This window comes from Macaca fascicularis, chromosome 7 (assembly GCF_037993035.2).
Source record: "Macaca fascicularis isolate 582-1 chromosome 7, T2T-MFA8v1.1".
Taxonomy (NCBI): domain Eukaryota; kingdom Metazoa; phylum Chordata; class Mammalia; order Primates; family Cercopithecidae; genus Macaca; species Macaca fascicularis.
The window spans coordinates 19913569-19936487 of record NC_088381.1 but is presented as its reverse complement, the minus strand read 5'-3'; the positions used below and the strand labels follow the sequence as shown (position 1 = coordinate 19936487).

Sequence of the window (22919 nt, the reverse complement as noted above, 5' to 3'; positions counted from 1 at the left end):
GCTCTTTATCTCCTGGATTGCCCAAAACACAAATTCTTAGAACATTTTTAATGAAAGGTTTTATATCCAATGGACTGGATGATAAAAGCAACAGAAACGAAGGTAAAGAACAAGTTGTGATGTTGCACACAAGGCCAGAGATAACTGGTCACTGTCACATGTGCTATTCCCTTATAATGACCAATGGTTTCTATCACGCATCAGGTAGGTCAGCCATAGGATGTCCTGTGGATGAAAGGTCTTTCGAATTAGAGTATGGAAACATGGATTCTATATTTTAAGTCCTGCCACTAGATTACTGATGTTCTACTTATAGACATGAAAGATACAAGTACTGGCAAGGGGTTCTGATTTTTTTCCTTAATCTTTAAATCATGATGCTACTTAAACTTTATACATTACCCCTTTAATACAATAACTCTGTGAGGTAAGTAGACTAAGTATTATTTTCTGCATTTAAGAAATAAATAGATAGAAGTATTGAGGTAAAAAGTAAATCCATCTATAAAATGGGGAAAATTGCAGCAGAGTCCCTCACAAGGCGTTTGCCTCACAAGGATGTGCTTATGAAAGTGACTACTTCCCAGCAATTATCTGTCACTACGTTCATGCTACCAGTGAGCTTGGGGCTGATGAGGGAACTGGACCTCTTTGCTGGGCTTTGTAAAATGATGAGCTGCTTCCTTTATTGCCATTGGATGTGATAAAAATCAGGTCCCTTCTACTATGAGGACAGGTGAGATAAATTGGTGCTTTTCTTAGAGTCAGCTTGCCAATGACAAGACAGATGTTGGAAATGCATGCATTTTCTCTAGCAAGATGTCATTAAGCTGCTTTTAATGACACAGCTGGCATTTGAGTCAACAGCCACTCCCAGGAACCACAAAAGGATAAAAACAGTAATACTAGAGACTAAAGCAAGTCATGTATTTAAAAATATTTCTACTTCCCCTTTTTTAAAAATGTTTTCCCAATCTAGGTTTATTCCTAGTCACTTACAAATGACCCTATTATTTTCTATTACAATCTGTCCCTTTTAGCCTAAGACAATATTATTTACCTCTGAAAGATGCAATGCCAACTTCAGACCTGCTTTCTTAGCTTCTAAAAGAGGTTCCATGAAGTCTTTTGCTTGTCCTACCTTAAAGATAAAAGTTAAAATGAGGATGCGTGAGAATTCTGGGAAAACCGAGGAACTGAGTACTCCATTCCAATAAATATAATGGCAGAAAAAATTATGGTAGATTAATTCATTTGCACATCTTGTTTATAAAGCACCTACAGTGTGCTAGCCACTTTGCTGAACACAAAGCTGGCAAAGGCACAGTCCCTGACCTTGAGAATCTTGTCTAGTAACAGTAAACTGAGGTCAGTCAGCTAAGCTGGATATAGTAGTCACCAAACTTTATGCCTGGAAGGACACCTAGATATCCAGAGCTAAGGGGAACTCACTCACTTGACTCAGGAACTCTCATGATTACTCAAAACACTTCTGTTAAACAGGTGGATAAAAAGAAGGGCAGAATACTCTAGGTTTGGACAAAGCCGTAAGAATCAGTTTCATGGGACTCTCTTATTCAGTTGTTTTCAACCAGGAGCAATTCTGCCCCCCCAGGGGCTATTTGGCAATGTCTGGAGACATTTTTGGTTGTCACATCTGGGAGAGTGCTACTGGCATCTAGTGGGTAGAGGCCAAGGATACTGCTAAACATCCTACAATGCATGGGGCAGCCCCACAACAAATTATCCAGCCCCAAATATCAAGATTTCTGCTTGAATCTGACATTCAAGAAGCTCAGGTCAACATTTCTCAACTATCCATGAAATAGTTAAGCCCCAACACCCTAAGACATCTATCCATTGTATGTAATGAATTACATTATAGTGCAGATAGTCTGGTACTAGCTGTGCACCATCTTTAGAAGAATGGAGAAAACAGTCATATAGTCAGGCAACTGTTTTTTTTTTTTTTTTTTTTTTTTTTTTAGTGTACTTAATTGTTTCACAGAACCTTGGATGAGAGCTGCTCTAGGCATTCTGGTCATCCAGGGCAGAACAGGCCTTCATCCACACAATGGAGTGTCTGCTGGACACTCTGCAGAATGCAACACAAGATGCCCGAAGCTAGTCCTTATCCCACTAACTGATTCTACCTTTTAGAATTAAAATATATGTAGGAAAAATAACTTACAGTTGGGTCTCCACTGAGGTCAAGGCCAAGAACTATACCCTCAGTAGAAAGGAAGAACTCCTCGGCAAGTTTTACAGTCTCCTTGGCTACTAAAGGGCCACCTCTTCTGTCAACTGTTATCAAATACCTTTAACATAAGAAAGACAGAGTTGAAAACTAATATGACACAGATGAAAAAGACAATTCTGAGTACAGACAGAGACGGCAGCCTCTGTAATACATCTCACTAGGAAAAGTATAGCCTGACTGAATGTAGACAACCTGACATTTTACTTTGCCATATGGACTGACACATGAATTCCTGAATAGCATCAAGCATCTAGTCAGTGTTCAGATCTACAGTTATCTTTTGAGGTTTTTTTGTTCCTGTATTTGTTTCTTCAGTTTGTTTGATTCAGGATCCAAACAAGTCCATACTTTGTGTAAGTCAATGTGTCTTTTAAGGCTGTCTTAATCTACAACCATTCCTTCCTCTCCTCCCACCTCCCACCCTGCTTTTCTTGTAACTTCTTTGTTGAAGAAACCAAGTTGTTTGTCCTACAAAGTTTTCCATGGTCTGGATTTTGTTGATTGTATCCCTGTGTTGTTAACATGTTGTCCTATTTCTTATATTTCCTATCTAGTCTAGAGGCAGATCAGGTTCCATTTTTTGGTAAGAGTAAACTGGTGGTGGTGTGCTCTTATGAGGCTGAGATCCATTATTTCATTAGGGGTTACAAAATTAGAAATATTCTCATTCGAAAATGTATCAAATATCTGATAAAAGTTCATTCTTCAAATATTAGCTGGAATTCTATAGGACTTGAATACCCAGAGAATCTCTGTTAATCCTTTTTTTTTTTTTTTTTTTTTTTTGAGACGGAGTCTTGCTCTGTGCCCAGGCTGGAGTGCAGTGGCTTGATACTGGCTCACTGCAACCTCTGCCTCAACCTCCTAAGTAGCTGGGACTACAGGCGTCTGCCACCACGCCTGGCTTTTTTGTATTTTTAGTAGAGACGGGGTTTCACCATGTTGGCCAGGATGGTCTTGATCTCTTTGATCTCATGATCCACCACCTCGGCCTCCCAAAGTGCTGGGATTATAGGCGTGACCCACCGCACCCAGCTAATATTTCTTTTTTTATTTTTTTTTGAGACAGAGTTTCATTCTTCTCACCCAGGCTGGAATGAAATGGCACGATCTTAGCTCACTGCAACCTCCACCTCCCGGGTTCAAGCGATTCTGCCTCAGCCTCCCAAGTAGCTGGGATTACAGGTGCCTGCCACCACACCTGGCTAATTTTTGTATTTTTAGTAGAGATAGGGTTTCACCATGTTGCCCAGGCTGGTCTTGAACTCCTGACCTCAGGTGATCTGCCCGCACTGGCTTCCCAAAGTTCTGGGATTACAGGCATGAGTCACCGTGCTTGGCCTGTTAATATTTCTTGAATACCCAGAGAACCCCTGTAATTTTTCTAAAGCAGTTATTAGCTTACTATTTATTCACAAATTCCTTCAGCATTTGTTCATTTATTCATTTACAAAATTTAGATCAACAATATATAAAATGCTGTATCTTTTTTTTCACTTAGCAACTTCCCATGCCATTAAAATAATGTTAGAAAATAGTATGAATCATGTGAACATACCACAATGTAATTATCCTCTGAATGCTGGACATTCTAGGCTATTTTCTAATTTTTGTTATAACATTATAATAAGGAATCTTATGCATAAATCAATCTATTTCCTAGGATGCATTTCTGGCACAGAATTGCTGGGTCAGAGGGAAAAACTTTTTTATAAATTTTGACATACATTGCTCTTTAGAGAGGCTTTTTCCTCCCCTTACTTGTGTACCAGTGCAGGATTTAAAGAGGTTTTATTAATTACATATGCTTACCAGCAGTGTGTAACTTTACAAACCCTTGCTATTACTTTTTTTTAGCCTACGGAAACAGCATTGTAATATATGATTAATGAGTTTAGTAGTTTTCTATGTATTTCTATACATTTACCAGCTCTTTGTATGTCTTCTTCTCTGCATTCTATTCTTCTGCTTGGTTTTTTATTGGGGTTATTAGTTTAGTTAAGCTTAATTTTTAGAGTCTTATAACCTGAAACTATACAGCTAGCTTTTTTTCTTTCTTCATTTAGGGCTTTGTTGAGCCCATACTATGTACCGACTTTATGGTAAGTACTAAAGATGTACTTGTGAATCATGTACATGTAGATTCACAAGTACATCTTTAGTACTTACCATAAAGTCGGTACATAGTATGGGCTCAACAAAGTGGTGAATCATAAAACAAGGTCCTTGGCTTCACTACACTTACACTCTAGCGGGTGGGCATACATACAAACTAACACAAGATAATTCCTTATCTTGTTACAAATAATGCCATAAAGGAAATAGATGGGTGACTAGAGGATTAGTGGGGCACTTTAGACAGAGTCGTAAAGGAAGGCCCCTCTGAGGAAGTAACAGCCAAATTGAGATCTGAATAATGAGAAGCAGCCAGCCAGTTGGGCAGGAATCTCGTAGAAATGTGTTCTGGGGAATACTAAACAAAGGTGCTGAAGGGGGACAGTTTTCTTGTTTATTTTAGGAAGAGACAGCACGCCCCCGGTAAGGGAAGAGGAGTGGTCTAGATGAGCTGCTGAATTAACAGAGGCAGCCAGATCATGTGGGACCTTGTAGGCCACAGTAAGAAGTTCATTTTAGCTTAACGGCAAAGGAACACCATACTTTACCCATGTAAAAATACTCAGAATTATATTGCCTTATGAATAAATTCAGAATTGTGTTCTCACTTTAAACAACAGGGTTCTTGATTTTATTTTTCTATTGTATAAATCAATGAATGATTAATTCTAAAAAATCCATTACACCCACGATCAAAACAGTAAAAATTAACATTCTGGTTTTGTAAATGTTAACTACTAAGGTACAATCTTCTTACCTAACATCAATGTCTAAGTTTTCTTGTTTGGATTGTTTTATACCTTCAAGTATAGATTCCACATAAGTCTTTTTAGTCATTCCTGGAAAGGACACACAGAAAATACATGTAAAGAGATCATCAACTATTTCATCCTTCACCTTCAGCAATCCTATATGAACAAGTACATTTTCACTTTATGCTATGACAAGGGCATGGTTAAAGATGAGTGAAAATATGGCCCTTATGGGTACATTTGAGTAAAAGTAAATTATATTTTAATAAAACTGGGGGAAAATGAAGTGTTACAGAAATGAAATGAAAAAAATAAAGACTTTTTTTTTTTTTTTTTTCGAGACAGGGTCTGGCTGTCACCCAGGCTGGAGTGCAGTGGTACAATCTTGGCTCACTGCAACCTTTGTCTCTCAAGCTCAAGCCATCCTGCGACCTCAGCCTCCTGAGTAGCTGAGACTACAGACGTGTACCACCACGTCCAGCTAGTTTTTGGATTTTTAGTAAAGACGGGGTTTTGCCATGTTGCCCAAGCTGGTCTCAAACTCCTGGGCTGAAAGTGATACGCCCGCCTTGGCCTCCCAAAGTGCTGGGATTACAGGCATGAGCCACCACACCCGTCCTGCTTTTTTTATTTTTTAAAGGGACATTTTCTCTCCTGGTCCAGAAAAAAAGTCCTAACTTGGATTCCTTTCCCCTCAATCCTGCTTGGGCTTAGTGTTTCTCATCCAGGGAACCAGGATGTTCTTCCAAGTATGAACACTCTGCTCTCTGGGGCGATCTGCAAGGGCACTCTCCAGAGCAACCTCCTGTCAAATACCTTTTTTTCTTTTTCTTTAGGCTACATTGGGAAAAATAAAATACCCTTTTACCCAGATTATAAAATGCTTATGTTTGGTGGAAAGTCTCTGGTAAAATACATAAAGTTATAAATAAAAATAAAAATAGGGTGTGGTAGCATGCCTGTAATCCCAGCACTTTGGGAGGCCAAGGCGGGCGTATCACTTTCAGCCCAGGAGTTTGAGACCAGCTTGGGCAACATGGCAAAACCCCGTCTTTACTTGGGAGGCCGATCACTTGAAGTCAGGAGTTCGAGACCACTCTGGCCAACATGGTGAAATCCTGTCTCTACTAAAAATATGAAAATGAGCAGGTGTGGTGGCACGTGCCTATAATCCCAGCTACTCGGGAGGCTGATGCAGGAGAATCACTTGAACCTGGGAGGCGGAGGTTGCAGTGAGCCAAGATCCTACCACTGCACTCCAGTCTGGGTGACAGAGCAAGACTCTGTCTCAAAATAAATAAATAAATAAATAAAAATAACCTCACCACTGAGAGGTAACTACTGTTTGTTAAATACACATATACACATTTATTTCTATGTCTTATTTCAAGAGACCTTTTTTAAGGTCTCTCTGCTGCTCAGGCTGGAGGGCAGTGGCATGATCACGGTTCACTGCAGCCCTTGGAGCCCACAGAGGTAGGGTCTCACGATGTTGCCCAGGCTGGTCTCGAACTTCTGGCGTCAAGTGATTCTCTTGCCTCAGCCTCCCAAAGCGGTGGAATTACAGGCATAAGTCATTGCACTCTGCCCACATACACATCTGTAAATAGAGGAGATACTACTAGGTATATATGTACCCAGTTCAGTCATTTAACATGATTCTGAGTATTTCCCCATGTCATTAAAGTGTCTTCACCAGTATTTTTAATAGTTGTCTAATATTCCATTAGCCTTTATTTAACCATTCCTCTACTGTTGCATATTTAGGTTAATATCCTTCTTTTGGAACTCCATCGAAAGAGCCCTACGAGTTGGCTCTTCTCTCCTTCCCTTTCACTACTCTCACCAGTACAACGTGGAACCGATTCTACGGTTCAAAAATGCAAGATGAGAGCCTTCTCCTTATCTTACGTAAACACTTATACTTTACAATAATAGTTTCAAAAATTTTACCCCCAAATGATTACTAAGCTACACATATCAGGAAACAAGATGACCTACATCTCTTTGGGTCATAAACAAGGTGCTAAGAGGGCCCCAATGTCTCCTGATGCTGATTACAGAAGGAGGATCTCAGGAAATTCCTCCAGACCATAGCCAGATCTCATCTCTATCCAAAGAGGTTTTACCACATCACAGCTTGCTCCTGGCCTAAGAAACTATTCCCTGAGGCCGGGCGCGGTGGCTCAAGCCTGTAATCCCAGCACTTTGGGAGGCCGAGACGGGCGGATCACGAGGTCAGGAGATCGAGACCATCCTGGCTAACACAGTGAAACCCCGTCTCTACTAAAAAAATACAAAAAAATAGCCGGGCGAGGTGGCGGGCGCCTGTAGTCCCACCTACTCGGGAGGCTGAGGCAGGAGAATGGTGTAAACCCGGGAGGCGGAGCTTGCAGTAAGCTGAGATCCGGCCACTGCACTCCAGCCTGGGTGACAGCACAAGACTCCGTCTCAAAAAAAAAAAAAAAAGAAACTATTCCCTGAGAAATGAATGAATAATTTTAGTAACTACCATAAAACATGATTCTGCATCCACTCAACGGCATTGTCTCACAAGTGCCTGTGATGCAGGGAGCAAGAATCAGCCTCTGCTTGTGCCAAGGCAAACATACGGAGCAGGTATCCTTTTCTCAGAGTGAAAACAACTAAACAAGGAAGAACAAAAGAAACTTGCAGGCCTTTGTTTCCTTCCTTAAACAGATAATGCCTGACTGGAATTTTACTACTTTTTACTTAAGAACAACTCACTCATTAATAATGTACATCAGGATGGGTGCAGTGGCTCACACCTGCAATCCCAGCACTTATAGGGGCTGAGGTGATCGTTGGGCCAAGCAGTTTGTGGTTACAGTGAGCTATGTTTGCATCACTGCACTCCAGCCTGGGCAAGACAGCAAGACCCTGTCTCTAAAACAAACAAAATGAACATCATTAACGTACATCAGAGAGAGGACTTGGACTGTTGACTAAAGGTTCAATGAAATACAGAACAACACAATAGTGTAAAAGTTAGTGCTTCATATTCCCACTCACAAACGTGTGAGTGATCAAAGCACATAGGAAAAGGACAGTACATTTGCTGAGAAGTATAAATTCTACCGGTAGCATTTTCTCTTCTGGGTGTGCTCCTTAGTTCCAGGTACTTGACACCATCATCTGCAAATTCTTTTATGACATCTTTTGTGACCTGATAATAAAGATAACGTACACAATATTGATAATGTTTGTGTAAGGGTCCCAATGAATGTGCCAAGTGCTACAGCTTTATTTTATTCATTAAATTTGATTTGCAAGAAATGTTGGAAGTTTCTCACGTGGTAGAGATTATCCACTTTGTCACATCCCTGATGGAGACTATGCAGGGCTGCAATATTTACAATCACTCCCATCACCCCTCATTCCCACGTTCAATCCCAATCTGCACATCAGCTACACCTTTTGTTTCTTTCCCCCCTTTTAAACATTTATTTCCTAGTATTTACAATAGCAGAATGATAAAATAGAGAAATGGCATGAAACTAAAACCAGCTGGAACCATCTATATGTGTAGACTGCTAGGAAATGCACATACGGAAATAAACAGCTAAAATGATTAGGTATTACTGATGTGCTATTTGAAGTCATGGCTTAAGGTTTTTATTCAAGTTATTTAGGAATAAGTTACATTTTTCAATAAATTCTGGAAGTGTTAAATTTTCTCAAGAATTACTTAGGGCAAAGAAAGTAGGTGATAAATATGAGTAAAACTGTATCCAATTTAGTGCAAATCTCAATAATCCAAAAGTTCCTAAAGTCATGTTTTTCCTTTCCGCCTTCAATCCTAAAAAATCTACAAGAAAAAAAGGCTAGGTTGGTGAAGCTGTGACAAACTGCCCTAATTAGTCCTCACAGTTGGTATCCTAATCTTAATCTGCTTTGACTACACGCACACAGGCATGTGAGTGCAGCATCCTGGCAAAGCAAGAGGGGCTGGCTGTTTGTACAGACAGTGCCTAACAGTATGGCACTACCTTGGTGAATTGATAGCAATCCAAGTTGTAGGCCTCTTCTTTTTTCTTTTTCCACTAAAGACAAAAACGAACTTATTATAATGTAAGCGGAATGGGTATCTCAGTTTCATCAAGAGGTCTAAAGACCCAGATTCTGAGAATACAGCCAAAGATAATACATCAGCATTCTAAATCCATAGAACTCCTGGACCAAGCAAGACACTACTGCTATTCCACCAAAGAGCATGATACTGCAACCTCCATGCCATCATTCATGGCACTGGCCCCATGGCACTGCTACTCCAGGAACTCCCTCTTGCTGTCACTGACACTACGAAATTGTGGCCTCACCTTTGTATTAATAGGTTGAGGAACCTGGATCTTGTCATTGCCCCAGAATAGAACAGACCCACACTCACCTACCCCGGCTCACATGAGACTAATGCAGAAACCTGTTTGACAATGAGGAATAGGGTAGAAGTGAGGGTTTGAAATAGTAGTCCTTTAAAGTGACTACTATCCAAGGCTCCCTCTTTCTGAGTGGCTAGGTACCTGTAAAACCAAATGAACAATGAAAAACTAACAAGTATAGAGCAAGAGCAAAGGGAGGAAGATTTATCTAGGCCACAGTGAAGCCTACAGAACCATCCCTAACCCACATCCAAGAACATTTCCCTGGGGTCCATATCTGCGTTTGCCAGATTTAGCCCTTTCTGTGATGTGTGGCAGGTAGCGCAGTAGGTACTGAGGACACCTCTTTGGGCTTTCCTCTCCTATGCGCTGGACTGACAGTATCTATTCAAATTCTTTTTCCGGGCAAAGTACATCACAATTAGTTAAGTTCCTACTTACTCAAACCTCTCTAAGACTGTATAAGCTTAAATGGGAAAGAGCACGAGCTCTGCGACCAGATAGTGCGCCACTTACTCTGTGTGTGTGATCTTAAGCAAGTTACACTTAACCTCTTTAAGTCTATTTTTTCATCTACAAAAAGGGAACAATAAAAATACCTACTTCTGAAAGTAGTGCTAATAATAATGTCTGGTACATGTAATAACGAGTATCATTTTTCAGCCATACTCCAATCCTCTCTTTGAGATTATACCCAGGTCACCTTGACTGGAGTTTTCAGTGATCTCCCTCACACTCAGTTCTACATTTACAATCAATCTCTTAGTTTACTCTCATTGACGTTTCATTTATCATATAGGGCACCCCACTGTCACCCTCTGAACCACCTAATAGCACTAGGTCAAATGCACAGAATCTTATTTCTCACCTAATTTAATAAAGATTTTCAACTTTCATTGTGAAATGAATGTAGCAACGAGCATGCCATTATTATACCCATAGAGTATTAAACTGTCAAAATTTAAATTTCATCATTTTGCTCTACAACACTCATCAACAAAGTGAGATCAGAGCCCCTGTGGTGGACGTTCTTAGCAATGTTCAATGGTATCTTTTGAGACGCTGCTTAGAGAATGCCCTTTTGGTTCCCTATAAATCCTTACGTGTGTCTCTAACACAGAGCTTACTACACTATGTTGCAATATCTGCTTATTTGTCTGTTTCTCCAACATAATTATAAATTCCTCAGGGGCAGAAACTGTGTCAATCTCTCTAAGACTTTACCACAGTGCCTGGAACACTGTGGACACTCAGTCAACTTTTGTTGAATGAAACTAAAAGGTGATTAATTTACTTACCACTTATCATGAAGATCAGTCTTTACCAATGAGGAAAATTTTTGCTTGATCAGTCAAAAGTTACCAGTCCAGAAACACAGGTTATACTTTCTTTGCATTTTTTTTCTACTGGTTAGGATCACTGACACAATTTTGCTTCTCTTCATTTAGAAAGAGAACATTTTAAAATGTCATCCTAATCAGATCAACGATACAGAAGACAATCTTCCATGTCAGACTCTAGTATAATGGAGCTTCAGATAAGAGAACACAGTGGTATCCTTTGTGCCCTCAGAGGGAAGGCACAATTTCCCTAGGGATTAATCACTTAATCTCTAAGCTCTTCATGAACTTCTTCCTTCTCTGTAATGTCCACCCATGAAGTAAGTCTCCTATGTAACACAGACAATGCTTTATTAAGGATATCTCCACCTGTGGTCTAGTATTTCATATATGTATGTTATATATGAAAAACAGGACCAAATTTTCTCTTCCATATTGTCCTCTAGCCTATAGAAGATGCTCTTCCTGGTTCTTTCCTCATATCTTTTACAAGAAACACAGTCTTTCTGTGCTAGCTCTTAGGCAAATGTCTTACATCGGTTTTGAAAAGAGTTGCCTTAATAGAGAAGACATTTTTCATCACTCTTAATGAGAGCACAAATGAAAGGTCATGTGCAGTCATGGAAGGAAATTACTTCATAATTTTTAAACCATTCTAAAAATTCGTTCATGTCTTACCATTAGAATATCTTCAGGGCTACTAGTAAGTTGATGAATAGTTTGAAACATCTGGAAACATCTGCAACGTGAATGAAAAGTTTTAACATATTCTAATCATCAAAGAAACTCACTAACTGAATGAATTAAATTTTAGGCTAATAGTAAATATATATTTATATTTACAAACAACAGAATAGATTTTTCAAAAATTATATTGATCTGGAAAGATATCAAATGACTGAAAATAAAACATTACTGATATTTTTAAGTGGGAAATAATAGTACCCCTTCTCCAACCCACCCCTGACACGGGGAAATTCAATATGCCTATATTTTCAAATCTAAAGACTACCCCAGGCTGGGTATGATGGCTCATGCCTGTAATCCCAGAACTTTAGGAGGCCAAGGCAAGTGGACTGAGACCAGCCTGGGCAACATAGGGAGACCCCCATCTCTAAAAAAATTCAAAAAACATTAGCCAGTCATGGTGGCGTGCACCTGTGGTCCCAGTTACTTGGGACGCCAAGGTGGGAGGACTGCTTGAGCCCCAGAGGTCGAGGCTGCAGTGATCTGCAGTTATGCCACTGCACTCCAGTCTAGGCAACAAAGTGAGATCCTGTCTCCAAAAAAAAAAAAAAAGGCAAGCATATTCCAATACATTATAACTTCACAAACAGAAATCACTAGAAATACTGTCAACAGTCTAACAGCTGGAAAAAAAATGTTGTATGTTAAGATATTTGCTCCATGCCAGATGCCAACCCCATTTCTGTTAACTACTAAAATCTGAATTCTTACATACTACTTACAATCTCAAAATACTGATAGAGAAAAAAAGGAGTATGTCCACAACCTCCCCACACTTACTCTTCTAAAGTTCTTTTCTTTCCTTTGTCAATCACAGTCATCTGATCGTGGATTTTAAGATCTGGCTTCTGGGCTATTAATTTCTTCATGGTATGAGAACTAATGGATCCATTCAAGTGGGCATGAAGTTCCTAAGACAAGAGATACAACCAGTAAAACTTACCAAATATCCAATAGATTCATAGCATCATACCAGATACTTGATCTTTGTAGTTTGCACTAGGCAAATTGCTTACCAGATTTAGCTACATAACAAAGTTTACAAATTTTGCTACAAAATTTACTTTTTCTATTTTTGAGATGGAGTCTCACTCTGTCACCCAGGCTGGAGTACATTGGTGTGATCTCAGCTCACTGCAACCTCCGCCTCTCAGGTTCAAGCGTTTCTCCTGCCTCAGCCTCCTGAGTAGCTGGGACTTCAGGCATGCCACCAAGCCCAGCGAATTTCTGTATTTTTAGTAGAGATGGGGTTTTGCCACGTTGGCCAGGCTGGTCTCAAACTCCTGATCTCGGGTGATCCACCTGCCTTGGCCTCCCAAAGTGCTGGAATTTCAGGCATGAGCCACTGTACCCAGCCAAAATTTACTTTGATGAAAAGAAGCAATATAAAAGTCATTACAATTAGCAACCACTCAAGATTTCTGTAGTTGAATTCTCACCACTTTTGGCAATTCAGAATAGAAGTCCGTCTTCCATGGCTGTTGCTCTTCTGCCTCCACCATTTTAGCAGGAAAAAAATGGTCGTTCTCCACTCTTATTCTTGGTATGAGCAATGTGATGTATTTCAGTCAGTACACTGCATGGTACTGAATTTCCTTCAGATTGCTTTACTTTCACACATTTTGATAAGATTAGATGTATGTGTAGATCTGGGTTCAGCTTCACCTATTTTAACAAATGTTAATATTTTCAGATGTTAACATAAAAGGAAAGGAACAGGATTTTGCTAATTTTCTCTTTAAAAGGCAAAAGCCCCTCTAAAACTAACTTAAGTGTGTCTAAGGTGGGAAAAAAATTAGTAAACAACATAAACTAGAAACAGGAAAAGACCTCAAGCCTGTAAGAGGTGTACTAAAACCTGACATTTAGTAGAGTGTATTCCTTAACTATTGGCACCTTCTACACAATGACTTCAAAATTTGAAATTTTATAAGGCCTACTTTGGAGAGAGAGATATATATATATATATATATATATTTTTTTTTTTTTTTTAGACAGAGTCTCCCTCTGTCACCCAGGCTGGAGTACACTGGTATGGTCTCAGCTCACTGCAGCCTGTGCCTCCTGGGTTCAAGCGATTCTCCTGCCTCAGCCTCCCAAGTAGCTGGGATTACAGGTGCACACCACCGCACCTAACTAATTTTTGTATTTTTAGTAGAGACAGGCTGGTCTCCAACTCCTGACCTCAAGTGAATCCCCCGCCTCGGCCTCCCAAAGTGCTAGGATTACCTGCATGAGCCAACATGCCCGGCCAAAAATAAAATTTTAAATTTTGAATTGTTCGAAATACATAAAGGAAGAACAGAGGTGCTGGCATCAGATGGACCTAGGTTTGTCCTTTTGCCAGCTCTATAGGTCAGAAGCTATGTGGCCTTACTCACTTACCTTCATGGCTTCAGTTTCTTTATTTACAACAATGGGATTAAAAATGCAAAGTGGCAGTGATGATTAATGTAAGTAATTTAAATTCCCCTCATCTATGCTCCTATATGAGCCAGTCACTGCCTTTAACTCAGCTTTTAATCACACTGATCTCTCAATCACTGATATACTTTCTCTCTCTCTAGACTGTAAGTTCTTTGAGGACAGGTCCTATGAATTATTCTACCACTCTAGCACCTAGCACAGTGCCTAGCACACTGTAGGTGATAAATCAATCATAATTTCCCTTCACCCCCAAAAGTGGTTTATAAGTGAAGATAAAATTCCAAACGAAATTCAGTGATTTTCAAAGTAGCCACCTTGACTCTCTGAGTTGTCGCATACTAATGATGATGACATTTAAGAGTAACAGTTTCCATGTATTCAGAACCTACCAGGTATGTGACAAGCACTTTTAATAATATTATCTTAATCCTTGAAACAACTTTGCAAAATATTACTGTATTGAAAATCAATAAATTGATACTGAGTGGGGTTAAATAAGTTACCAATATATTAAAATGTACAATAAAGAAAGTAGTCCGTACAGGACTAAACATAGCCATAGAAATCCACAGAAAGGCCTACTTACTATGAGATAAACATGGCATTTCAAAGTAATGCCATAGAAAGTATTTAATAAATAGTAAAAAATGAAAAAGATGGACTATTTAATCAATGGCACTTAATATCTCCACTGAAAAATATAAATGACCTAATTAAAATAGAAAAACATAGTTTTTTTTTTGAGACAGGATCTTACTTTGTTGCCCAGGCTGCAGTGCAATGTCATGATCACAGCTTGCTGCAGTCTCAAGCTTCCAGACTCATGCGATCCTCCCACTTCCGCCTCCTCTGTAGCAGGGACCACAGGCAGGTACACAATGCCCGGCTAATTTTATATAAAAAATTTTTTGTAGAGATGAGGTCTCACCATGTTGCCCAGGCTGGTCTCAAACTCCTGGGCTCAAGTGATCCACCAGCCTGAGCTGGGATTACAGGAGTGAGCCACTCTGCTGGGCCAGATTTTCAGTTTTACTCCAGGATCCTGACCTTAATTTGGGCCCCATTCAAACCATCCTCCAGACTGACCTTTAACTAGCTGTGAGTAAAATTACTGACCCACTGGCTACAAAGTTAACCGACGGAAATTAAAAAGCAACTAAGCAATCATAATCTTCACACATTTAAAAAATTTTTTGTTCCTTGCCTAAAACACTACTACCAACAATAGCATGCCATGTCAAATCCAACCTTTCTGGACTGGTTTTGGTCTGGGACAGAAGGCAACAAACACTGGGATAAGATCCACATTAGTAATGCTTCATCAATATTAGAGCAGGGCCAGAAGCAAGTATCCTGTCTCCCAGGGAACTTTTTTCACGCTCCCACCTACTCCCCCAAAAGGGAACTCAGAATAATAAAAACATTTGTTACTGTTTATTATGCACTTACCATGAGCCAGGCACTGTGGTATCTTAGTTATTTTGTTTAAATCCTCACAACAACCCATGAGGTATTATTATCCCCATTTTATATAAGAATAAATTGAGATTTAAACACTCCCCCACCAGCCATAAATCATAAGGCATCCAAATCACAAATTTTGCTCCATTCTGTTTCTTCTTGAATTACTTTTTTGATCTGGTCTTTGCAAAACAAGCAGTATTTTTGACATAACATCTAAATTTTAGGAACTTGTCATTAAATAAATTTGTTTCTATAGTGCTATGTATTTTTCAAAGTCCTTCAACTTTTTTTTTTCTATTTGCCCCTCAATCAACCCTGAGATACCTCACAAAGCAGTACTTAATCTCATTTTAGGGGTGAGGATCCAATAATCCAGCAGGCATAAGTGACCCCTTCTTCTAATCCCTGCAGAAGCAATTCTCAAACTCCTCAAATGTTTCATCCGATCTAACCACCTTACACTAAACTGACAACTCTGCCACCAACTTTACAGAGAAAACAGAAGGCATCAGGTGTAAATTCCTTCTTTTTCTCTCTGCCCTACCTCACACCTGAGCTTATGATTATCCATAATCTTTTTTTTTTTTTTTTTTTTTTTTTTTTTACCCCGTCAGGAGTCACAGACAAAGGATTCATTCTTCTATCCCCACAACTAATACATGCCCAGGATCCCATTTCTATCTATTCCAAGTTACTCTACCAGTGAGTAATCTTCTCCTTTTTCTGTTCCTTCAACCTCTCCCTCTCCACTGGCTGATGTCCCTCACAGGACCAACATGCATGTGCAGTACTTGCTTCCACCTGAAAACAGAACAAAAGACTCTCTTATCCCACATTCTTCTGTAGCCACTGCCCTGACCCTTTCTTCCTTCTGAGTTAAGCTCCTCGAAAGTATAATAATTTAGACTGGATACCTCCTTTAACTTAACTCCTAGTCACTGAAACATGGATTCTGCCCTCATTGCCTCACAGAAACTGCTCTCCCTAAGGTCATTAATGAGTCTTTCAACACCAAATCTAAATGCCACTTTTCAATTACCAAATCTTTATCCTGATCCAAACCTTTTCTTTCTTACTTCATTTTATTCCACAAGAAAACATTGGAAAATATGAAACTTTTTCTTGACTCCAGTATCCAAATCTGCTGGACTCCAAAACTCATGCTCTTAACCATTATGCAGTACCATCTGTAGTTAACCATAAAGTTATCTGATTTCCTTTTCTATTTCAGCCAGTCACCAAATCCCAGTGAACAAATGATAAATTTCCTAAATGTCTCTGGAAGTGGTTTCCTATGGATGACTCCCAGACACCCAATTTAGAAACTTTATGATTATTTTGAAGTCCAATCTGGATTTACTCCTTATAAACAAAGCTCAGAACATATCACAGGGAACAATTACCCCTCTCTTCAGTGACTCCCCTTTCTGGGGACATATTCAACACTACTTTAAAATCCACAGAATTCTTCAAGTAGAAGGGGGTGTGATGAGAAAGAGAGGCTGAGTGGCTTATTCACTGTCAGTCTAACACAGGACGGGGAATCAACAGTCTAATATCTGTGGGGAGACGTTTTCTTTTTAAGTGTCTATAGATTATTTGTAAAGGTCGGTTTCTTCAGTTTGCACCCTGGCCTTAGTGACTTCAGATTTAAATGGGTTCTCTTTTGCAACTGTGAGAGCATTAAATAAATCAGCAACTATTAGCACCCAAGGAAGCTAACTAATCCTTGCCCACAGAAGGTCCGTGGTGCCGACCCTTCTTAGCTCCTACCAGATCCTTCCTTAGCGGTCCAAGGAAGCCAGGTCGTCAGTCCCCACAGACTCACCTCTTAGAGATTTCTCAACTACGAGGACTTAGGCAAGGTTTCCCTTCTGACTGAAAGGCTTGTAGAAACGTGACAACCCGCCTTCTCTAACACACATTTCTGAGGCAAACGGAACGCAGGACAATCAAAGAAAGGTCAGCCGCAAGCGAACTTAGCTCTGGCTACACCCTCCTCAATTCTGGTTGGCGAGATGCACTCTTCCCGGAAGTGACGCACAAGTGCCGGCGGAAGGGGAAGTCCAGGAGCATGGGTGATTTTTCTCCCTACCGAGGTGCATGAGGGGTGTACTATGCTAACCAAGGGGAGGCTCACAACAGTGACAGACTGCCATTCCTGATCTTTTCTGGCTATGGGCCCCCGGAACCGCGAACGTCGGGCAGGCGCGGTACAGAGCACCAACGACAGCAGCGCCCTCAGCAAGCGTTCCCTGGCCGCGCGCGGGTACGTGCAGGACCCCTTTGCCGCGTTGCTGGTTCCGGGCGCGGCGCGCCGCGCACCGCTCATTCACCGAGGCTACTACATCCGCGCACGCGCCGTGAGGCACTGCGTGCGCGCCTTCTTGGAGCAGACTGGCGCGCTCCACGCCGCGCGTCGCGCGCAGATCTTGTCTCTAGGCGCCGGCTTCGACTCACTCTATTTTCGCTTGAAAACTGCGGGCCGCCTGGCCCGGGCTGCAGTCTGGGAGGTGGATTTTCCGAATGTGGCGCGGCGCAAAGCAGAGAGGATTGGAGAGACGCCAGAGCTGTGCGCGTTAACCGGGCCTTTCCAGCGTGGGGAGCCCGCGTCAGCGCTGTGCTTTGAGAGCGCAGACTACTGCATCCTGGGCCTGGACCTGCGGCAGCTCCAGCGAGTGGACGAGGCCCTGGGCGCCGCGGGGCTCGACGCAGCCTCACCCACTCTGCTCCTGGCCGAGGCGGTGCTGACCTACCTCGAGACGGAGAGTGCCGCGGCCCTCATCGCCTGGGCAGCGCAGCGTTTTCCTAATGCCCTTTTCGTGGTCTATGAGCAGATGAGGCCTCAAGACGCCTTTGGCCAGTTCATGCTGCAACATTTTCGGCAGCTAAACTCCCCCCTGCATGGCCTGGAGCGCTTTCCTGACGTGGAGGCGCAGCGGCGCCGCTTCCTTCAAGCTGGCTGGACTGCCTGTGGTGCCGTGGACATGAATGAATTCTATCGCTGCTTTCTCCCCGCAGAAGAGCGCCGGCGGGTGGAAAATATTGAACCCTTTGACGAATTTGAGGAGTGGCATCTGAAGTGCGCCCATTATTTCATTCTGGCAGCTTCTAGGGGAGACATCCTCTCCCACACCCTAGTGTTTCCATCTTCAGAGGCATTTCCTCGCCTAAATCCTGCTTCGCCTTCGGGGGTATTCCCTGCCAGTGTAGTCAGTAGCGAGGGCCAGGTCCCAAATCTGAAGAGATACGGCCACGCCTCTGTCCTCTTGAGCCCGGACGTAATTCTCAGTGCAGGAGGATTTGGAGAGCAGGAGGGGCGGCACTGCCGAGTGAGCCAGTTTCACTTGCTCTCAAGAGATGGTGACTCGGAATGGAAAGGCAGCCAAATAGGCGATTGTGGGACTGGAGTTCAGTGGGATGGACGCCTTTATCACACCATGACAAGACTCTCAGAGAGTCGGGTTCTGGTTCTGGGAGGGAGACTGTCCCCAGTAAGTCCAGCCTTAGGGGTTCTCCAGCTTCATTTTTGTAATAGTGAGGATAATAACACTCAGGACCTGAAAGTGACAATAACAAAGGCCGGCCCAAAGAACGATTCCACTTTGTCTTGTTGGCGGCATTCAACAACAGAAGTGTCCTATCAGAATCAGGAATATTTGTTTGTGTATGGGGGTCGAAGTGTGGTGGAACCTGTACTAAGTGACTGGCATTTCCTACATGTAGAGACAATGGCTTGGGTCAGGATCCCAGTGGAGGGAGAAGTGCCTGAAGCCCGGCATTCTCACAGTGCCTGCACTTGGCAAGGGGGAGCCCTTATTGCTGGAGGTCTCGGGGCTTCTGAGGAGCCATTGAACTCTGTGCTCTTTCTGAGACCAACCTCTTGGGGATTCCTCTGGGAGTCAATAGATATCCAGCCTCCCATTACCCCAAGGTACTCCCACACAGCTCATGTGCTCAATGGAAAGCTGTTACTGGTTGGAGGGGTCTGGATTCATTCCTCCTCATTTCCTGGAGTGACTGTTATCAATTTGACTACAGGATTGAGCTCTGAGTATGAGATTGACACAACCTATGTGCCATGGCCATTAATGTTACACAACCATACGAGTATCCTCCTTCCTGAAGAGCAACAGCTTCTGCTCCTTGGAGGTGGGGGGAACTGCTTTTCCTTTGGTACCTACTTCAACCCCCATACAGTCACATTAGACCTTTCTTCCTTAAGTGCTGGGCAGGAAGGACTGGACTCATATTCAGGACCCACGAAAGTAGACAATAAAGTTTTCCACAAATAGGACAACCCTGTAGCTATAGGACCCTGTAGCTACAGATATTGCCACTCCTCCCTTCCCCATCTTTTTTTCCCCTTAGCACTATTCAGTGCTAAAAGTGAAAAAGGTTGGTAAAATACCTACAAACAGTCATTACAGAAAACAGCTGAAGACAGTGGCCATGCAGTCCGAGAGTAGTATTGGTCTTCCTCTAATTTTCTAATATAAGTTTATTTATTGAGTTACAGTGGTCTTTAGTAAAATAAAAAAAAGTCCCAATCCCAGGCCTTGTGATTTGAGATGGTACCTTAGGAAAAGTTTCATTCAGATCCTTGGTTGAATATAGTTAAAGGAGCATAGTATTGACCTAATTCTTCATGTAGGAAACCTGAAATGAACACAGTCACAGTTTGATTAAAACATTGTCCTGTTTATTGCAACAGAAAACTTGAATAGTTTTAACAACAGGAAACACTTGTAGGACTTTCTTTAACAACATACTTTTTAAATGTTTTGCTATTGGTTCCATATTTATTTAGATTTATAAGTGCCAATAAAGCAAATGTTTGATGCCTCAATTCATTTTGCACGGGCCATAATGTTTTGTTCCAGGTATACTCTCCACCTTTCACTGTTCTGTGCTCCAAGAGGCTGACCTTTATGGACTATATCAAGGAGCTCTCTTTACTTTTTGATTGAATTCCACCAGTCAGAGGCACCAGAGGGGAACGGGGGCAAGAAGAAGAGTGGGTTGGTATTTATTCACAATTCCTCCCCTGCTGGTTTGCAAGTTGGCAGTGGCAGCATTCTTCTGTCAAAGGCTACGGCTTCTGTCATGTAATCCTTTCCTGTAAGATAGAGTTCTAATTCTGCATCACCCCAGGTTTCAGTAAATGTTCGTTTACTTCACCTCTTCAGGCCTAGGAGTTGTGATGGCTCTTTGCTAGACCTGAACTGTACTGTCCAATGTAGCTATTAGCAACATGTGACTATTTAAACAAATTAATAAATTCAGTGGCCTAGTCACATTAGCCACATTTTAAGTGCTTAATAACTACGTGTGGCTTTGGCTACTGTATTAGACAATGTAGATTCATACAATTCATCGTTACAGAAATTTCTACTGGACACTGCTGACTGGATATCTTGACTTGGTTTCCCTTAATCCTACTCAGCCCCTTATAGTTAGCATCCCATTAAACTCAATTACCCCTTTTAAATGGGAATCTGTTGCCTAGTGAGCCATGTGAGATCAATGAAATAGCTATTCGTCCTTAAAATTTGAGCCTTAATTTGTCATCTAAATTATGCAGACCTTGTGAAATTTACACCTCAAAAAATGTAGTGGCTTTGGTGGTACTAAGTGTATCACTTTAGTATTTCTTCTCTTAGTCCTAGAAACCTTAGTAGTTTTCATTCTACAAGTGCCTAAATGATTATTATGAACCATCATTGATAACAAATTGCATCCTTTATTTGTATTAGCTTTGCATGTAAATGGATGTGAAAGGTGATTAATATAAAAACCAAGGAGCAAACACAAACCTAAGTGTATGGAGAGGACAATGTTGGCTCTGTTAGATGAAGGCTCCCCGGGGCAGACCAGCTGAATAAGGGTTGTGGTCTAGGCTGGGCATGGTGGCTCACGCCTGTAATTCCAGCACTTTGGGAGGCCAAGGCAGAAGGATCACTTGAAGCCAGGAGTTTAAGACCAGTCTGGGCAACAAAGTCAGATCCCCATCTCTACAAAAAAAATAAGTGGGCACGGTGGTGTGTGCTTGTAGTCTCGGGTACTCTGGAGGCTGAGGCGGTAATGAGCTGTGATTGTGCCACTGCACTCCCGCCTGGATGACAAGAGTGAGACCCTGTCTCTTGAAAAAAAAAGTTGTTGTCTAACTTGAGCTTTCCTGAGACTTTGTAAGAGCCATTTCTAGGGAAAACATTGGTTATGGCTATGACTGAGTCCTGGGAAAGAGGGCTTATTACAGCTGGGAAGGCATCTGGCAAGGCGATCAGTGGGCCAGGTAGTAGAAAATTGGCAGGGAATATGATCAGCAGGAGAAAATGGCTGTTCTGTATTTCCTGTTTCTAAGTTTACTACAGCACACCCCAGCTTTCAGGAGCGGATAAAAGCAGAACACTGTGATGAGGCCAGGTGCAGTGGCACACACGTTAATCCCAGCACTTTGAGAGGCCAAGGCTGGCAAACCGCTTGAGCTCAGGAGTTGGCGACCAGCCTGGCCAATATGGTGAAACTGTCTCTACCAAAAAAATATATATATATATGTGTGTGTGTGTGTGTGTGTGTGTGTGTGTGTGTATACATGCACATATATACATATATATGCGTGTATATACACACACATATATACATATACACAAAGATTAGCCAGGGATGGTGGCGCATGCCTGTAGTCCCAGCTACTCAGGGGTGCTGAGGGGGAAGGATTACTTGAGCCTGGGAGGTTGAGCCGAGATCATGCCACTGCACTCCAGCTTGGGTGGCAGAGTGAGACCCTGTCTCTGATAATAACAACACTGTAATGAAAGGAGTGTTCTCAGCTATGTAGTAGAGTATACCAGAATTCAAACCTAGATCTAACTCCAAAGCCCAGGTTACACCTTCCACTATGATGCTGCTTACATCATGCCATCAGCCATTATTTCATTGCTTTTGTGGGGAAAAGACGGGAGGAGGGAGGTCATCTAGAGAATGTGGACGTGTGCCAGACCTAAATGAGGAGTTCTGTAGTGCCTGTTCTCTTGAGGACTGCCCAGTAGGGCGCCTTATGAGTAACAGGGCTTATTCTCCGGAGAGAAATTACCCACATTTCCTACAAGTGATTACCAGATTAAGCATGCCCTCCACCTCTAACTGAGCATCATGCTCAGTTAAGGAATTATTCATCTCTTGACCTCTACTCATTAGAGCACTTAGAAGTATTGTCAGCAATATTTACCCTGTGTCTTTGGAGCAGCACTCAGTATAAACTAGTGCTGAATCACAGTTTCATTAACAGTAATCTGCACAGTTGGAGATGTGAGCCAGATTGAGAACTAAAGCTGGGTAATAATTTTTGCTTCTCCATTTCACTTTTGAAGTTTTTGTTCTAAAATTCTGATATGGAGCTCTGGAGTAGTTA

The 22919-nt window shown here is 41.7% G+C and overlaps 2 protein-coding genes across 20 annotated transcripts in view; one reads left to right on the top strand and one right to left on the bottom strand.

The window, feature by feature from the left end:
• MAPDA (N6-Methyl-AMP deaminase) overlaps positions 1-17496 on the bottom strand; it is a 34232-nt gene extending 16736 nt beyond the window's left edge. For 4 of the 19 annotated variants that reach the window (XM_005559350.5, XM_073995711.1, XM_005559346.5 and 1 more), the window contains exons 1-9: positions 17334-17496; positions 16206-16306; positions 13054-13279; positions 12395-12525; positions 11546-11606; positions 8227-8314; positions 5133-5214; positions 2192-2318; positions 1061-1141 (exon numbers count right to left, since the gene is read on the bottom strand). In XM_005559350.5, coding sequence (XP_005559407.3) covers positions 1061-1141; positions 2192-2318; positions 5133-5214; positions 8227-8314; positions 11546-11606; positions 12395-12525; positions 13054-13116 — 633 coding nt within the window. In that variant the 5' untranslated portion in view covers positions 13117-13279; positions 16206-16306; positions 17334-17496. Of the gene's footprint in view, positions 1-1060; positions 1142-2191; positions 2319-5132; positions 5215-6522; positions 6728-7875; positions 8035-8226; positions 8315-11545; positions 11607-12394; positions 12526-12678; positions 13280-14798; positions 14928-16205; positions 16307-17333 lie in introns of all 19 variants that reach the window. The other 15 variants (XM_073995708.1, XM_073995710.1, XM_005559347.5 and 12 more) reach the window with 8 other exon arrangements.
• An 83-nt stretch (positions 17497-17579) lies between these two features.
• LCMT2 (leucine carboxyl methyltransferase 2) lies at positions 17580-20354 on the top strand. Its single transcript, XM_005559357.4, has one exon. It carries the CDS (start codon positions 17683-17685, stop codon positions 19798-19800), a length of 2118 nt encoding a protein of 705 aa, XP_005559414.2. The 5' UTR covers positions 17580-17682; the 3' UTR covers positions 19801-20354.
• Positions 20355-22919: the final 2565 nt, after the last annotated feature.

Coding starts and splice junctions, on each gene's coding strand:
- LCMT2 (XM_005559357.4), top strand. CDS start 17,683: ATGGGCCCCCGGAACCGCGAACGTCGGGCAGGCGCGGTACAGAGCACC.